This window comes from Papilio machaon, chromosome 23, assembly GCF_912999745.1.
Source record: "Papilio machaon chromosome 23, ilPapMach1.1, whole genome shotgun sequence".
In the NCBI taxonomy this organism is placed as follows: Eukaryota; Metazoa; Arthropoda; class Insecta; order Lepidoptera; family Papilionidae; genus Papilio; species Papilio machaon.
The window spans coordinates 3521273-3537704 of record NC_060008.1 but is presented as its reverse complement, the minus strand read 5'-3'; the positions used below and the strand labels follow the sequence as shown (position 1 = coordinate 3537704).

The following is a 16432-nucleotide window of genomic DNA, read 5'->3' as shown; positions in this document are numbered from 1 at the left end:
ACCAATGAGAAAGCGACAGATGTACGATTTAATGTTGCCATTTTCATAAATTTATAAAAATATAACGCATGCTATGACATGTAGGGTTAATTTGCTAATGTGTTTGTTTGGATTTATTTATTTAAATAGTAAGGAATTAGAACTCAGGTCATAAGTTGCAAATCAATTACTTGGTGTTGCAACATAGACAATTTTTGGAAGAAGTTGGGAAATTCTTGCACACTGGTAACCCTTAAAACTTGTAGGCGTTTTCCTGTCAATTCCAAAAAAACTACTTTAAGATCCTTGTAGGACTATACTCAGTTAATATCAGACCGTTACCAATATATATAGAACAGCGTATACTAAAATGAACAATCCGTTTCTCTACTGAACCCTATATTGCCTATCCAAAAACATGGACCCAAACGTTTCCGAAAATACCACATTATTCCTTCAATAAGTTTATCTATCGATAGTTATCTCGATGTCAATTTTGTTAAACTAGTCAATAATGACAGATAAATTCAAAAATATTATTCAACTTTCGACACTATGTCAAATTTGTTAAATTGTTAATAAATTACAGTCGAATTAGCTTTAAAGTTATTAATACGCGTGCAATCAGATAAGAAACCTTGTTGAATTATATTAACGTAGTCATTTTTTTATAAGCCGTGCTTGATTACAAAAAAAAAATTGTAAATTTTGCATTTTAACTTTCTGACTCTACGTGTAAATTATCAATGATAACCCCAATCTGATTGCTCGTGTATTATTCTATTTGAAACTTTCGCTAAAGAAATTGGATTAGTGCATTTTTTTGCCATATGTCGGCAAAATTTAACAAATTACAAAACCTTGAAACGTATTTCAAATGTACTTGAAATTATTGTTCTTCGATTCCTCACAAAAATATCTTATTAATATTATTGTGATGCAAAATCGACTTATTTTTTTTCGTAAAATTCTCAAGAAATTAATCGCTTATTTCGTAATTGTAAATAACTTTGCAATTATAAATAACTTGTGATAACCACTGTTGGAGTTATGTGTCAGTTCAATATGTACCTTATTCCATTGAAATAAGGTATAAAATGTTTTAAACATATACATGTAGTAGCGTCAGCAACAAAATACACTTAAAACTCGATTGATTAAAGATGGCACTTAAGAAAAACGATGCGTCTCGTTGAAGACATCAAAAGTAGTTTGCGGAATATTTCACGATTCCGGAATATTCCGATTTCGATATTCTGGAATACATTCGACTTTGGAGATTCTGAAATATTCCATGTCATCTAGACCTCGGTGCTCTTGCCGACTTGTCCCTTGGTGTCCGGGACTCCACTGGCGCTCAGCTTGCGTTGCCGTCCTGGGAATATGCCACCGAAGAGACGACCTGGATCAAAATAACATTGGATTTAAAAATAAATGCGAATGTTTAAATATGGATGGATAAATATTTAAGAAGGTATCTCCAGAAAGGCTGCATGGATCTTGATGAAATTTGGTATAGATGTAGAACACATAGGCTATTTATGGATTCTGGAAATGTATACAGTGTTTGTGGGATCCATTTGATGTACATATTGATGAAAGATGGGTGTGTACAAATGTTGCCCCGCCCCCAGTCACTTTGATTCGTACCAGATAACATCTCATGTGATGCTGCGAGAGTATAAAGAAAGTTTGTCAATAGTACCTGGTGAGCGCTGTTCGTTGGGATGTCGGGGCGACGTCGCGTGTAGTGCGGTGCGACTGCCCTGCTGGAAGGAGACCGACATACCGCTGTCCAGTGAACCTACTGACCCGCGCCGTTGTAACCTCTCCGCAGCCAGTGCCACTGGAATGTACAATAACAGACATTAACAAATATCACGGAAATAAATTATTGACAAAACAACTACTTGAAATAAAACACTTTGTAATCCAATAAGTATTAGGTAACTGGTTTCCAAGACGAAAGTGAAAAATGAACTCAATCTGCGAAAAATCATTAGACATGTATAATTTTTAACTTACGAGAAAACTTTATAAATGTGAAAATATCATTATGGACTCTCGCTTTTCTAGGTTCGACTTTACATCTTTTACCTTTATCAACATTTTTGCAAATTTGAGAGCTATGGTTGAGATCCAGGCTCTCTTATTTGAGTGTTACTATCATAGACTGACCTGGATCATTGATATCGACTAGTGAGTTGCTGAGTACGTTCCTCTTGATGATGTTAGTTGGCGGTGGGTTCTGTGAGAGACGGGAAGGTGCGGCCGGTGCTGGACCTGCTGGTGGCGGTGGCACCACCACACTGCAACATATAGTCGAACAGATGTATAGATCAATTTATAATACAAAATAAACTACTCCTAATAGTTTTTTTTTTTCACAACTTGACAGTTAATTTATATGGAAAACGGCTAAAACACTCAGGTACATTTATCCGAAGCTAGTCGATGCCAACACCGGACTAAGTATTTGAGTGTTTTAGCAGTTATCTACATTAGTTAATGATAATATCTCACGATAGTTTGAATAATTTAACTTGACAGTTATTATAACGTACAATTTTTGACATAAACTCCTTAATGAAATATTAAAAATTATTAACTCGTGTCCTAAAAGGATTTATACATTTGCCACTTTATTTCACATTTTATACCAACATTCCCAAAATTACCTTAAAAACTATCTTACTAATATTATAAATGCGAATGGATGGATGGATGTTTGTTTGAAGGTATCTCCGAAACGACTCAACAGATCTTGATGAAATTTGGCACAGATTTAGAACAAAATCTGGATTTCAGATATCTTGACTGCTTTTAACTTTGCGAGAGTCGTTGATTAGAACATAATTTTAAATGAAGTGAGATATTTGAAAAGAACTATACCATTCATTGCACTGAAATGTTAACTGTGGTAATTGCGTTCATACTTTTAACAAAACTAAAGAATGTTTTGAATGAAGTATATATATGTATGACATACCCGTGTACATGCACATGGTCCATACATTGCTGATGATCGATCTCCACGTCCGCCACGCCGCTATCACGGTTCTCCATTACTGGGAAATACATAATAAAAATCCTGACTATTTTTAAGTAAATACCTACAAATATAGGTAATTTTTTTTTTAATAAATCTGAGGCTGGGTATTGCGAAACTTTACGTATTAAGGTGCCATTTTTCTAAAAATATGTTTAATGAGGTCATAGAAGTGCCATAAAACAATTTTGACTGTGTTATTATTTGGGGTTATTTCAAAATGTTTCATTTAGAGTATATTCTACCAATAGATGGTGTTGCCATTAAGTTACACATTTATTAACTTTTACCGAAAATAGTTGCTAAATCCTTGTAACAGTAAACTGGGCAACATTTGATGTACACATTTAGATCATTTGGTGAAAACAGTTATATCACTTTTATAATTTATCTTAAGTTACTATTTTCATCGATTGATTTGTTCTTTCATACACAAGTACGGTGGTTCTCAAACTTTACTATGGAACCCTTTTGGGATAAGAAGATTCTAGATTTAATTATTCTAGACCCTAGAATTTGAAGTTCTTTTCTTGCGTTCCTCGTTCAGTGCGCATCCTGGCTTTTCATAGATACGTAATATAAATTTCGTAGCCAAAAAGGATTTGAGATTCCGCATTACACTTTGAGAAAGGGTAGTTACACGTCCTAAGAGGTATCTAACTATTGTAGCTGTTTATAAATGTTTGTTACTTTATAACAGTGTTTCTCAAAGTGGGCGATAACGCCCCTTTGGGGGCGTTCGAAACCTAGGAGGGGGCGATAAGGGGCCCAAAAAAATGGGAGACATTCAAATTAATTAAAGTAATGACATTGTGGTTTTTAAGTTTTAGGGCTGAATAAAAATTAGGGGCGCTCTGAAATATAATAGATTTTCAAAGGGGGCGGTGAAAGAAATAAGTTTGACAATCACTGCTTTATAACAATGTAACACAGTTTGCAATAAATAAATTATTATTAAAGACTTTACTAGTAATTACTGACCGTTCCTAGCGTTTGTGTTGGGTCGTCCCTTGCCTCGGTTGAGTTCGCCCTCAATACGCATGGCCTCCATCTCATCCATCTCAGCGACACTCTCGCGCAGATCTTCCGCAAACTTGCAGCGGTCGTGTTCATTGCGGGCGTTGAAAGTCGCCAGCCGTCTTCCGTCCACTCGCCGCGATAGACGAATACCGAATGGATAGTCTACGGACAAGTCTTGTTTGAATTACATAAGTTCTTTCGACGGAGAAAACGACATATAGGAAGAGAAAATATCCTCTTTCTGTACGTCCTTTCCTCTGTACATCTATGATAAGCAATGCATTGATAACTTGTAGATGTCTTAAAGCAATCATGTGACCTCTAAGTTTTTTGCCTTCTTATACTTAAAAAAATAAGTGAACTAGTATTTCGAGTAAATGTATGACTAAATGAATAACGATTAACTAAATTAAGACAAGAATTATTGAACGAGTGAGTGTTTTGAATGAATAACTCACGTGGCACAGAGAACAGGTTGACGAGCATGCCGCAAAGTGGGAAAGATTGGCGGAAGCTGTACGTCACCGAGGACTTCTTCTTGCTGAAGATCTTCGTGATGACCAGCAAGTCGTTGAACAGGAACACCTGAATACGTCACAAGAAAAAATAATATCAAGACAACATAGTTAATGTTTCAGTAAAATGTGAGGAATTGTTCTCTTTACTAGTAATTTTGAAGTTATTTTTCAAGCATTTTTCACTTTCCAATTATGGGTCGATTTAATTTTTTTTACGGTTCAAGGTCATCGGTTTCCTATACGGTGCTCTCAGACTCGTACGATGTTCAGAGCCGTCAAGATATTTGAAAAGTATAGTACAGTTGTGTTACCTCTCGCTGGTGTACTCCAGGACGCTCCTTCTTGTGTATATCTGGTATCTCGTAGAGACGGCAGTAGCAGACGAGGCGGCGATGTGGCAACGCTAAGTGCGGCTTCTTGCCTACTATCGTCGCCTGCACTTTCATAACCTGAAAACAAGTTCATTATAAGATATAGCTAGTACAATTTTATTATAATGTGACTTTTTTCACAAGACTCGAATAAAAGATGTCTTTAGCAAAGTCTTGAAAACGATTACTACTAGATATAATACTATACTCGGAGGAGTTAAGCTATTATAAAAGAACCGCTTAGTGTAGATTTAAGTTTATTTGAATACTTTGTTCTTTTTCTACATTAAAAGGAGGACCTCGGTTAATGTCAAGTTCTACAAAATCCTTGTCCTATTGTAAGTTGTCTTACTCATGTCTTATCTTATGTGTAATTTTAGCCTGAATAAGATTTCTATACTTTCTGTTAAAACACTACAATAACAGGGACTGTCACCGGGCCAAACATATTAGCTAGACACTAGCAGAGTACACTGAGAATTTAAAATAATTTCTTAAATATAACTAAAGATGCCTTAGTATATATAATTCAATTCAAATATCTTGTCGTCCCAATGTGATCGGCGCTGTACCTTCTCCCGCATCCCAAACTCAGGCGAAGCTAAGCCCTCAAAATATTTGAAAACAACTATACCTGTGGGTTGAGAGCGTCGGTGGCTCAGGGGTTAAACACTTGACTTGCAATCTGCAGGTCCTGGGTTCGAATCCCGCCATGTACCAATGTGTTTTTAGATTTTCGATTTACATATGTACATTTATCCGACGTTCTTACGATGAAAGAAAACATCGTGATGCTGCACATATCTGAGAAGAAAATCAATGATATGTGTGAAGTCAACCCGCACTTGGTCAGCATTGACTATGTCCTAGTCACTCCTAACTTGGGGTAAGCTCCGAGCCCCTCAGTGGAGACGTATAGTGAGCTGATGATGATACCTGTGTGACATGATCGCTGCCGGGTCTGAACTCGCTGGCTTTAACACGGTCGTAGATACCGGCGAGCATGTCGCGGTCGATGTCTCCGCAGTCGTCGATACCGCGCAGATTGCGTACAAAGTCGTCCAGCGACATCCGCGCCTCAGGCTTCAGGTTCGGAGTGTGAAGGTCCGTGTTCAACATTATTATTGCGAACGCCAGCACAAATATCTGAAAAATGTTTTGTGATATATTAAAAAAAATACTAGTAAATAAATTTTACCTATATGCTAGTTAGGTTTAAATCTCGACACTTCATTAAACTGCACTCAGAATATTAATCGAATGGTAGTAAATGCAAGTGTCATTATAAAATATAAACATAAGTTTGAAATATTTATAACTAACTGTCGCCCGTGACTTCGTCCGCGAGGAATTAAAAAAAAAACATAATAAGTAGCCTGTGTTCTTCTATACTATGATCTACATCTATGCCAAATTTCATCGAGATCCGTTGAGCCGTTCTGGAGATACCTTCAAACAAACATCCATCCAAAACATTCGCATTTATAATATTAGTAGGATTATTTGCTTTATCTTATGTGTGAGGTGTCATAGACCTCATATGGGTTGTCCAAACTCTTTTTCTTACTTTAACTTTTTTACACGAAAACTTGATTCATGTAATGACATCGAAATTATTAACAATATTCCATTGTAATATTTATAACGAAATTTTTTTTGTTCATTAGGCAGTCGCCATAACCTTAATGTAGATAGTAAGTTAGTTGCTTGTTTACCGTATCCTGTGTGCGCAGACGCTGCACAAAGTCAGTGTTACAGACGCAGTATCTGCGGGCGAAGGCTTCAACAAGACGTTCAATCTTCTGCGCCTCTCCCGGCAGCCGGAAGTGTGCCTGGTAGCGGCGCAGCGCCACGTCCACAGCCATTCCTGACAGATCCAGCTCGTTCACGAAACATCTGTAAATGTTTAAGAATACAATAGTTTTAATATTTTTTTATCTATCTATATATATAAAAGAAAGTCGTGTTAGTTACACTATTTATAACTCAAGAAAGGCTGAATCGATTTGACTGAAAATTGGTGGGCAGGTAGCTTAGAACTAGGAGACGGATATGGGAACTTTTTTATCTTGTGTGCATTTTTTTTATTCCGCGCGGACGGAGTCGCGGGTAAAAGCTAGTTTTATTTAAAAACAACTACATAACATCCTTACAGTATACAACTAATTTGACACTATACTCACTTTACATATTAGTTTACACGATAACATAGTAAATAACACATAAAAATTGCTAGTAAAAAAATGACATCGATAAACAGTGCAAGAATATATCAACGCCACATCGTTTTCCACACATCTGTATACAATCTGTGAATTTAGACTCGCTACAACTAAATAAATCTATATATCTAGATATGATATTGAGCAAGCGTATAGCCCGCACTATAGGAGCATTTTCCAATAAATTGCGCCGCACTCAGAGTGGTTAATTGTACATTGACAGTTTAGTTTACTTCGCGCAACTGGCTTCCATTTGCCATACTTTTATATGGAGTTTGTGTCTTTTACGTTTTTTTTTTATCTTTTTTTTAATCGAAGCAAAAATACTCACAATTTCTGACAATAAATCTAGATGAGAACTTAGTTTTAAAAATCTCAAAGCACTTTAATCTTGTTCTAATCAATAACAAAAACAGAAATTTTAGTCTCAGAAATCCACGGTTAGTGTTCCAAAGTTATATCTCCAACTTACTCTAGCACGGCCATATTGAAAGGATTCTGCAGGTTGCCGAGGTATTCTCCGATCATCTGTTTGCTGAGACCCTTCCTGGTGATGAGGAAGCGCGCGACACCTCGCGGGGAGTTCTCCAGGAAGCCGCGAGAGATGAGATACGCGATACCACGCTCCGGCTTCTTGTTGAACAGGTTCAGACCCACGCGGTACTGACGTTTGCGGACCGTCTCCGATACCTAGAATATTATACAAATGAAATAAGTATTGGTGGACTAAATACTGTTATTTGAGAATGTTTAACTAGTTTTTTTAAGTCTATATAAGTCTCAGCACCTGTCAATCAAATCTAGAAATCTTCTAATGTTATAAAGAGGAAAGGTTTGATTACAAATTACGGAATGGATTTAAAAAATTCTTTTACTGTTGGGAAGCTATAATACCCGGGTGCTAAGAGTATAAGGCATTATTCTTTACTATGATTTTGTTTTTATTACGCGAACGAAGTCGCGGTCAACAGGTAGTAATATTAAACTTAATATTAGTCGATTTCGAAATATAATATTATAATTAAACCAATAGTTATCGACAAGACGGTTATAATTTCCTGTATCTTGGTATCTTGTAAATTATCCTTTGTAATCATTAACTGTGGTACATAAAACCAAAAAAACATCTATCCAGTTACATTAGGTTCGGTTTGCATTTTAAGCTATTGTTGTCTTTTCAAAGGAAATTTTAAATTATTTCCTTCAAAAAATTAGTTATAATAACATACCGCAGTGACCTTGACAGGTTGGTGCGCGTGCGCGTGCGCGTGCGCGAGGTGCTCGTGGGCGGGGCGGCAGCAGGCGGCGGGCGGGGCCTCGTAGTACGGCGGGGCTTCCTGCCGCTTCCACACCGCGTACCGCTCGCCCTCGTACAGAGAGCCAGACGCGGTGCGCTGGTGCTGCTGGAACTGCTGCTCCGGCATGTGCACGTGCGTCTCCTGCATGTAAACGTGGGATTACACAGACGCAGGATACGTTTTAATTTAGTCAACTATCACATCCTATGCATGGCAATGAACTCTGAATTTTAGATGCTAGTCATAATAATGTTACCGGTGCTCTAGGCTGGTATGGCTGGTGGTAGTGGTGACGATGCTCCAGTGAGGAGGAGGATGAGGAGGACTGCACTGAGGACATGGAGCCCCCGCGCACTCCCGCGACGCATTCCGCACGCCGCAGGGACACCGGGCTCTCCGCACTACGATACAAGATACATAATGTATATACAACATATATAACATATTTCATAATCCGACCTAAGTAAATGCGACAAAAAGTATTATTTAATTTAAAAACGTTAAATACCTATTAACATATTAAAAAAAACAATTGGAAAAGAATTAATCAATCATTTTCAACAGAACTCATAAAACCTAAGTAAACTCTGTTTAAGACTCATATAATTTCTAACTCCAATATGTTACGTACTTGAGTGTAATACTGCTGGTCCTCTTGGGTACTTCTGGTGGCAGACGTCGCGCGGCCGCCTGCATCGCCGCCAGCTGCTGCTGCTGGCGTGCGCTGGGTGAAGACAGCGGCTTGCCACCTGATGACAGCAGGTTGCCGTATATCGGACCTGCAGGATTAACATAAACTAATTTATTATAATAATTCCAAATCTCATAAACATAGATGTACATAGATGTGTATTTTAAACTCCATACAAGTAAATCTTAACATAGATATTGACTTTTTAAAAAGGCCTCTTGTGTGAAAATGCAGAAGTGAACAAAATACCAACTAGCTGTCGCCTGCGACTCCATTCACGCAGGATTAATAAAAAAGTAATAAGTAGCCTAAGTGTTCTTCCAGACAATGTTCTACATGTATGTCAAATTTCATCAATATCCGCGCCATACTAGAGATACGTTCAAATAAACATACAAATAAACATTCGCATTTATAATATTAGTAAGATGTTATAATATATCGCAACATACCTGAGTTATTGAGTAACTGATGATTGTGCAGAGATTCATTGTGCGAGGACGAGCTTGATATATTAGTGACAGATCCGCTCACTGAACAGCTGCACACCTGAAAATATAACAAACATCGGTCAACAATATAATGGTTAACTAGCAAAGATAGTTAAAATTATACCCGGGGAAGTATATGAATCGAAATATACCACAGACATGAATCAAACCGTTTAGCTTCTACGTTTCGTTTACGTATTTAAAATAAAAAAACTTTATTTATTAAATATTTTTAACACCAAATAGATAACAAATGTTTCCGCGAACGATAAAACAAGAATAACCTGAATGCAGATAGTTTTGAATGAAACATTATCTATTGCAATAGGGTAATAAACTTTAGACGATAATATTCTAACCAATCATTAAACTAAGTAATAAATTAAAAAATATATATAAATTGACGTAATTTAAGGTCAATAATTTGATAATCAAATAATTAAAACAAATACGATTTCAAATACAACAAAACAAAATCCACAAAGACAAAAAAAAAACAACACAACAGTTCTTCGTCACACTAACATTGTATTTCCCCTTCACGCCTACACCAATTACATTTAGAGTCGCAATGAAATGTTCATTTTTCACTAATTTCTTCAACAAACGCCTAGTTTTATATCGACACATCACGACCACGTCGCTAGTCGTTCGGTGCTTCACTGATAAGTATTATAAATATTACGTAGGTGCGAAAGATTCGCGACCGATAATTTTCCAACAAATATTTGATCGTGGTACAAATTCCTGCATTATTTCATATTCTGTGTCATATGATTAAAGATAAGAATACTAGAGCTTTATTTTGTGTCGGGAAGGGAAGGGAGGGGATCTTCCAAAGATACTCTGAATTCAGGGGGAATGACAAAGTTGTTTTTTTTTTACACTATAAGGTGACAAACGAGCAAGCGGCCACCTGAATTTGCCGAAACGGCGAAGTGACCGCTGCCCATGGGTATCCGCAATTGCAAAGGCTTGCCTACCTTTAATCGACAGAGGAGGAGACGCACAAAAAGAGATCTTTGGAAGATCTTTTTGACAAGTGAATATCTTCCTCCATCAAATACACTTCCCCTTCCCATTCCTTCCTTATAAGAAAAATTTGGAAAGGGACAGAAGACTAAAATTAAGTCTCAACTAAAATCAACTACAACCAGAGGCCTAATTTTAGTTTTCCCTTCCCACTCTGTTCTTTTAACAAAGGGTTGGATATGGCAGAGGAAGTGATATATAGGAAAGAAATATCCTTTTTCTGTACGTCCGCTCATCAGTTAATTAAAGATAGGCAACAGATCTGCAATTTCAGTTGTCTATAGGCAACGGTCACTTTCCTTGTTTGCCATTTTTTGCTATTAAAAAAACTACCCAACATAGTAGATATGGTTTGTTACCCCGCTATCTGTGTCATTGCGGTGATGCGGCGGCAACTCGCTGGCTATCATATGTATCTGATGCGCGGAGTGCTGCACGCGCGCCACCATCGCCTCCACCATAGCTTCGTTCTGTGCCTCGCACGCCATGTGGTTACTGAAATAAAACACACACATATCGTTACACATACATAGATGTCACACTCAGACTTGTGTGATCTACACTAATGGTCTGATTAGTAAATAATTCAACGACTCATGAACGTGGCAAAAGATTAACTTGTAGTGAGAGGCTGAATAGTCCTGAAAATGTATTCTTTTGCCTAGCTAATACGGTAGGTATTTACATTTTAATTTAGAACAAAATCTTTTGATTGTAAGTATATCTGTCATCAATGAACTCACATAACTTTGATTTGGGTCGGGGAGTGCTTCCCGTAGCCCTTAAATCCAATAATGAGGCATTGGCAAGTATATTTCACTTGTTTCTTTGATTAAAACATCAAAAGTTAATACGAATGATTCAACAGGATCTCACCTGATATCGACGTCGTGTCGCTCGCGCAGTGACATGGAGCGCATCGGCCTCGTCAGACCCATCATCTTCTCCGTACCCGCAGGACTCTTTTGTAACAACGTGTTTGCGTATATATCGTTACCTGAAAATGTAATATTTGAAGCTATAAACCACATACAAATATATATTGACACAAAGTCTTCTTAACGACTGCATACCTTAATTTAATATAGAAGGTTAAGGAAGGCAGTTCAGATTTGTAGTGCTTTATGTAAAGAGGTAGTGATGCTACTAATGCCATCTGTCGGATTTAAAAGAAATTAATTACCATTAACAAGTTGTCCGTGATCGCTGCCATCCTGCAGCCGTCTCGCATTAGAGTCGGCAGCTTTTGCCATCGCAGTAATAGCACTGAATTTCTTTAGAAGTTGTCTTCGTCTGAACGCGCGCTGTATTGTAACCGCTGCGCGCCGTGCACGCAGACCTCCGTATCTCCTCTCCAGGATCTCTACTTGTTTATCCAGGAGGTCTTGAGACATCTCATAACGACTGTAAATTTAAACAACATATGTAAACATTTACGTGACTCCTTACCCACCAGGCTTCGCCACAGTACCTACACTGAGCTGTTGGGTGAGTATGAAGTTGGTAGTTGCATGATTGGTGGTAGTTGCTCACTAAATGTGATTTAGGTTCGGCCAGTGTTAGATTGGGAAAATGTAAGTTGATTCTTTTTGGTAAAATGATGTATGGTTTTGCAATTCTAAAAGGGCGAATGTTTTGCAGATATCTAATATTATTTAATCGATGTAAAACTAAATACTTGGTACTGACTTAATGATTGTATGGTGAGATCCAAGGTTTACAATATTTCAAAATAATTCATGCGTAACAGTATTTTAAGTGTAAGGATCTTGCATAGAACTTGAGAAACTTTACAACGAAATTTGATTGAAAATCTAAAAGAAACCAGAAGAAACTATATTTATATTGTTAGAAGAAGTAAATGTGTTAGATAGTTAGGACTTATCTACTGTTTATGTATTTATTATCTATACAATAAATACTTTATATTTATATAAAGTATATTTGTAGTCTTAGTTTTTTTGTTTAAAAAGTATTTTACAGATATTTCATATGAAAAATATGAAAAGTTAGTTCGCAACTCCATGCCAAGTTAAATTTTAAACGCTCTTTTAGAAGTTTAAGCTTTCTCATTAAGTTCAACTTAGTTAACAAATTTGCAGAGGAAGTAAGTTATCTAAGGTAAGGTTCACAGTACAAGCATTCCTGAGGTAGGGGGACGTACCCTCTAGTCAATTTACCCCTTTTTGGGGGCAAACTCGGGTCTTTCGGGGTTATCCCCGTTGATCCAATGATCCCAACGTCTGTGCCACGCCTAGAGAAGGAACCATATTAGATACACAAATAACAACCAATAGAAAAAGTGACAAAAGTGTCCATAATAATAAAAATAAAAATAAATACTTGTCAACGAATAGTCATTAGCTCATTAGTCACCCGTCACCACACTAAACAAATGACAATCATCCTCACAATTAAATAAAACAGTTGTTATCAACTATAAATATATAAATAATAATATTTTTTACATAAATACATAGTAAATATATAATATAAATACGACTACGGGTTTCGGTTACCACTTACTGCACCTCGTAACAAAACGAACCCTTAGTTATTCAGGTCAGGTCAGATTTTTAACGTTAAGAAAACAAACCTCGTATACAGTTCTCGAGTTTTGAGGTCGTGTCATTTTAAATGTGCTAGAACTGCCAAAAATGATACTAACGACCCACAATGCGGAAAATGTACCGCAAAATAAAACTGAATTGCCAACATTTTTTATACAATTGGCATCTTTATTCTACTATCACAAGAATTACAAAACGATTACATAATTAATATCTTATCATATAAATTAGATAACTAGTAATATGGTTGAATCCAATAACTATGTATATATCTTTACGAAACCATCGCCTATCAAACCTTCATCCTTTACTAGATATAATTAGACATTTCAATACAACTAATTATTTATAACTGTGAATTATTATTTTAATTTTTTGATCTATTTTCATAGCATTTTTCAACACTATAATTAAAGGACTATTATCTTAATTAAAATAACAATGACTTTTCAGTCCTATAACAACATTTCTTGTCTTATGGTCCTTAAACAATAGCCTTGTTTAAGCACTAGGCGTACAAGTAGATTCATAAGAATTTTACGGCGGCTCTTGGATAGCTGCAAACGTATGTCTTCACAGCTGAATGCCATGTAGACGAACTGCTTTGAGCACAGCGCAAGCAGGGGTATGCCCTGACCTACAATTGCTTTGTGTACATTGATTAGTAATGTGCGAGCCTTGCAAGGGGGTTATTACCTGTTGTTGTGCACGGCGAGGCCGAAGCCCTCTGGCGGCGCGGCGATGTAGAGCGGCGGTGCGGGCTCGGCGGCGGACGCGCACAGCCCGGCGCCGGTAGACGCGTTCGATGCCGACGAGCATGACGAGTTCGAGTGGTTTAAACCTAGATATATAAGACATAATAAAAATATCGCATCCAGATTCGTTAACTGGAAACAACTTTCAATTCAAGAAGGAAAATGATTCAAAGATTCAAATCAATTAGGTATGGGCATTTTAAAAGAGAATATTGATAACATGCTATACAAATGCAAACAAAATTAAAACAACAGGAAGCTGTCGCAACAGTAAAAGGTAGTCACTAAAATAATTCAATTACTAGAACACCGCTGACGCGTGGAGTTGTAGACATTAAATGTTTCAGTTAATAACGAACCATGTTTTAGGATTACTCTATGAGTTACTTACCCTGCAGCGGTCGGTGTACAGCGGTGACGTATCTATTGCCCTCCATGTAGCCCCGGTCGGGCTCCGCGTTGTGGCCATGGTGCCCGCTGTGTATAGAGTGCTGGTGCGAGTAAAAACCGTCCGGGGGGTGCAGCGTTACGCCACTACCGGACTCCTCCTCGTCCACCTTCTGCGAGAAGCTGCAACAATAGAAACAACACTATTAAAAAACAAATAAATTCCTCTGACTATACATCTACAACAATTTGAAACAGGGTTTCGAGGGACACAGTTATCGGTCGGACCGTTCAGATACTAGGAGATCACAACAGCTTATGGTATACATACACGCATAAACCTGACTAACATAACTGTTGGCAGACAGCCAAAAATCCAATATATTTTATTGGATTTTTACAACTACCCGACACAGAAAAAACAATCTTAAACAGGAACATATTATACTCAGTATTACCACGTATTTAAAATACAAATCGCGTCAAAAAAAAAGAATTGTTAAACGAGTTTCGTTTTCATTACTTTCATAAAGATATTCGATAAACAAAATATGACGTCTCATTTCGTATCTTAAAAGGCGCAATGTAATTAACGACATTTACTTATAATATGGTGAGAATATAAAGACGTAGAGTGGAGAGGCGCGTGGTAACAACAAAAACCAGCGAACGCGGATGAAAACCTACAAGCGTCGACATTTACACATGTCCAGCTTTAGTACCTACCAGATGGCATTAGGGTGACCACAATACCGTAAAACTTAAGAAGGCGACGCGTAAGGCGTGTAAAAAAGATAATTAATTCCAAATTTCTAAATTAAATAATTACTTTAATGATGGATAATGATTCAAATTAAATAGTAATATGAAATCTTTTACCTTAATAGAAAAAATTCATAACCATTATAATAATTCTCTAATTAAATTTATCCGAGATTGAAATGGTTTAAGATGGTCACCTTATCGCTGGGCTGACGGGAAAGCGGACGGCATTGGGGAAGTGATATTTTTTAAGGCGAGAAACCTTTAGGTTTAGCTAGCTAGTTTCGTAGTTGTTTTATTTTTCCTGAAGCAGACTGGCTTATACGTTTAAATTAAAAGTGAACACAACCTTTTCAAAACAATTAAGCTGCAAAACAACAAGACAGTTAAAATATATATAAATTAATTTATTTAAATTTGATATAATTCTATAAAACAGAGAGAGGCATTAAAATTATGAATAAAGTGATAAGGCAAGGACATCGGAGCGAATAAAATCGGTAATCTTTATATACGATATTGTTAAAGTTTTCAACTTGTCGATTTAATCGTAGTTAGCGATATCGTATAATATCATTGACACAAGTACTTCTATTTACCTTTTCTATTTATTAGGCTTAGGTTTATTCTCAAACTAAACAGTTAACTATTCAGTTATTTGGATAACAAACAGAAACCGGTTTTATTCATTATCGTAATTATTAAACAGCTCAGTGGAAGTCGTACCATAAATTAATATGCTAATGAAAGTCTTGTTTTAATTAGCGATAGCTGTTTATATGTAGTACTGATAAGGTGTTCACGTAAACGGCAACCGTACGTGAAGCGTAGTCTCGAAGCCTTTCCTATTTAAGTCAACGCCAAAGACATTTATCGTTTACATATCGTACCAATTTAAAAACATTAAATATAGTAGTCCCACACCCCTAAAACGAACCATAATCTTACAGAAAACTAACCTATACGTAAATATTTTTAAAATTATACGGGATTATTTGATGTAACACTATATTGGGACACGGCATTGCACCAGTCCAAGGCGTTAGAACTTCTTCCGGAATATCATTATAGGCAATATATAAATCGAAAAACACATTGTTACATGGCGGGATTCGAACCCAGGACCTGCAGATTGCAAGTCAAGTGGTTAACCCCTGAGCCACCGACGCTCCTATAACAATGCAACACAGCATAACATATATTAAAAATATTCAAGACATAGAGTAGGTACACTAACAAATGCTCATGTAACTTGCAACACGTTAGCAGTATGTTATCAAAGACACA

General features: G+C 36.8%; 1 protein-coding gene across 1 annotated transcript in view; it reads right to left on the bottom strand.

The window, feature by feature from the left end:
- Window positions 1-745: 745 nt before the first annotated feature.
- Window positions 746-16432, bottom strand: part of LOC106708971 (IQ motif and SEC7 domain-containing protein 2) — a 63283-nt gene continuing 47596 nt past the window's right edge. The window contains exons 3-22 of the mRNA XM_045683799.1: window positions 14388-14566; window positions 13938-14082; window positions 12836-12925; window positions 11855-12075; window positions 11548-11668; window positions 11031-11166; window positions 9601-9697; window positions 9089-9236; window positions 8714-8858; window positions 8389-8598; window positions 7632-7849; window positions 6653-6833; window positions 5874-6083; window positions 4878-5015; window positions 4507-4633; window positions 4010-4210; window positions 2969-3047; window positions 2158-2288; window positions 1685-1825; window positions 746-1381 (exon numbers count right to left, since the gene is read on the bottom strand). Of these exons, the coding sequence (XP_045539755.1) occupies window positions 1281-1381; window positions 1685-1825; window positions 2158-2288; window positions 2969-3047; window positions 4010-4210; window positions 4507-4633; window positions 4878-5015; window positions 5874-6083; window positions 6653-6833; window positions 7632-7849; window positions 8389-8598; window positions 8714-8858; window positions 9089-9236; window positions 9601-9697; window positions 11031-11166; window positions 11548-11668; window positions 11855-12075; window positions 12836-12925; window positions 13938-14082; window positions 14388-14566 (3019 nt within the window). The 3' untranslated portion in view covers window positions 746-1280. The remainder of the gene's footprint in view (window positions 1382-1684; window positions 1826-2157; window positions 2289-2968; window positions 3048-4009; window positions 4211-4506; window positions 4634-4877; window positions 5016-5873; window positions 6084-6652; window positions 6834-7631; window positions 7850-8388; window positions 8599-8713; window positions 8859-9088; window positions 9237-9600; window positions 9698-11030; window positions 11167-11547; window positions 11669-11854; window positions 12076-12835; window positions 12926-13937; window positions 14083-14387; window positions 14567-16432) is intronic.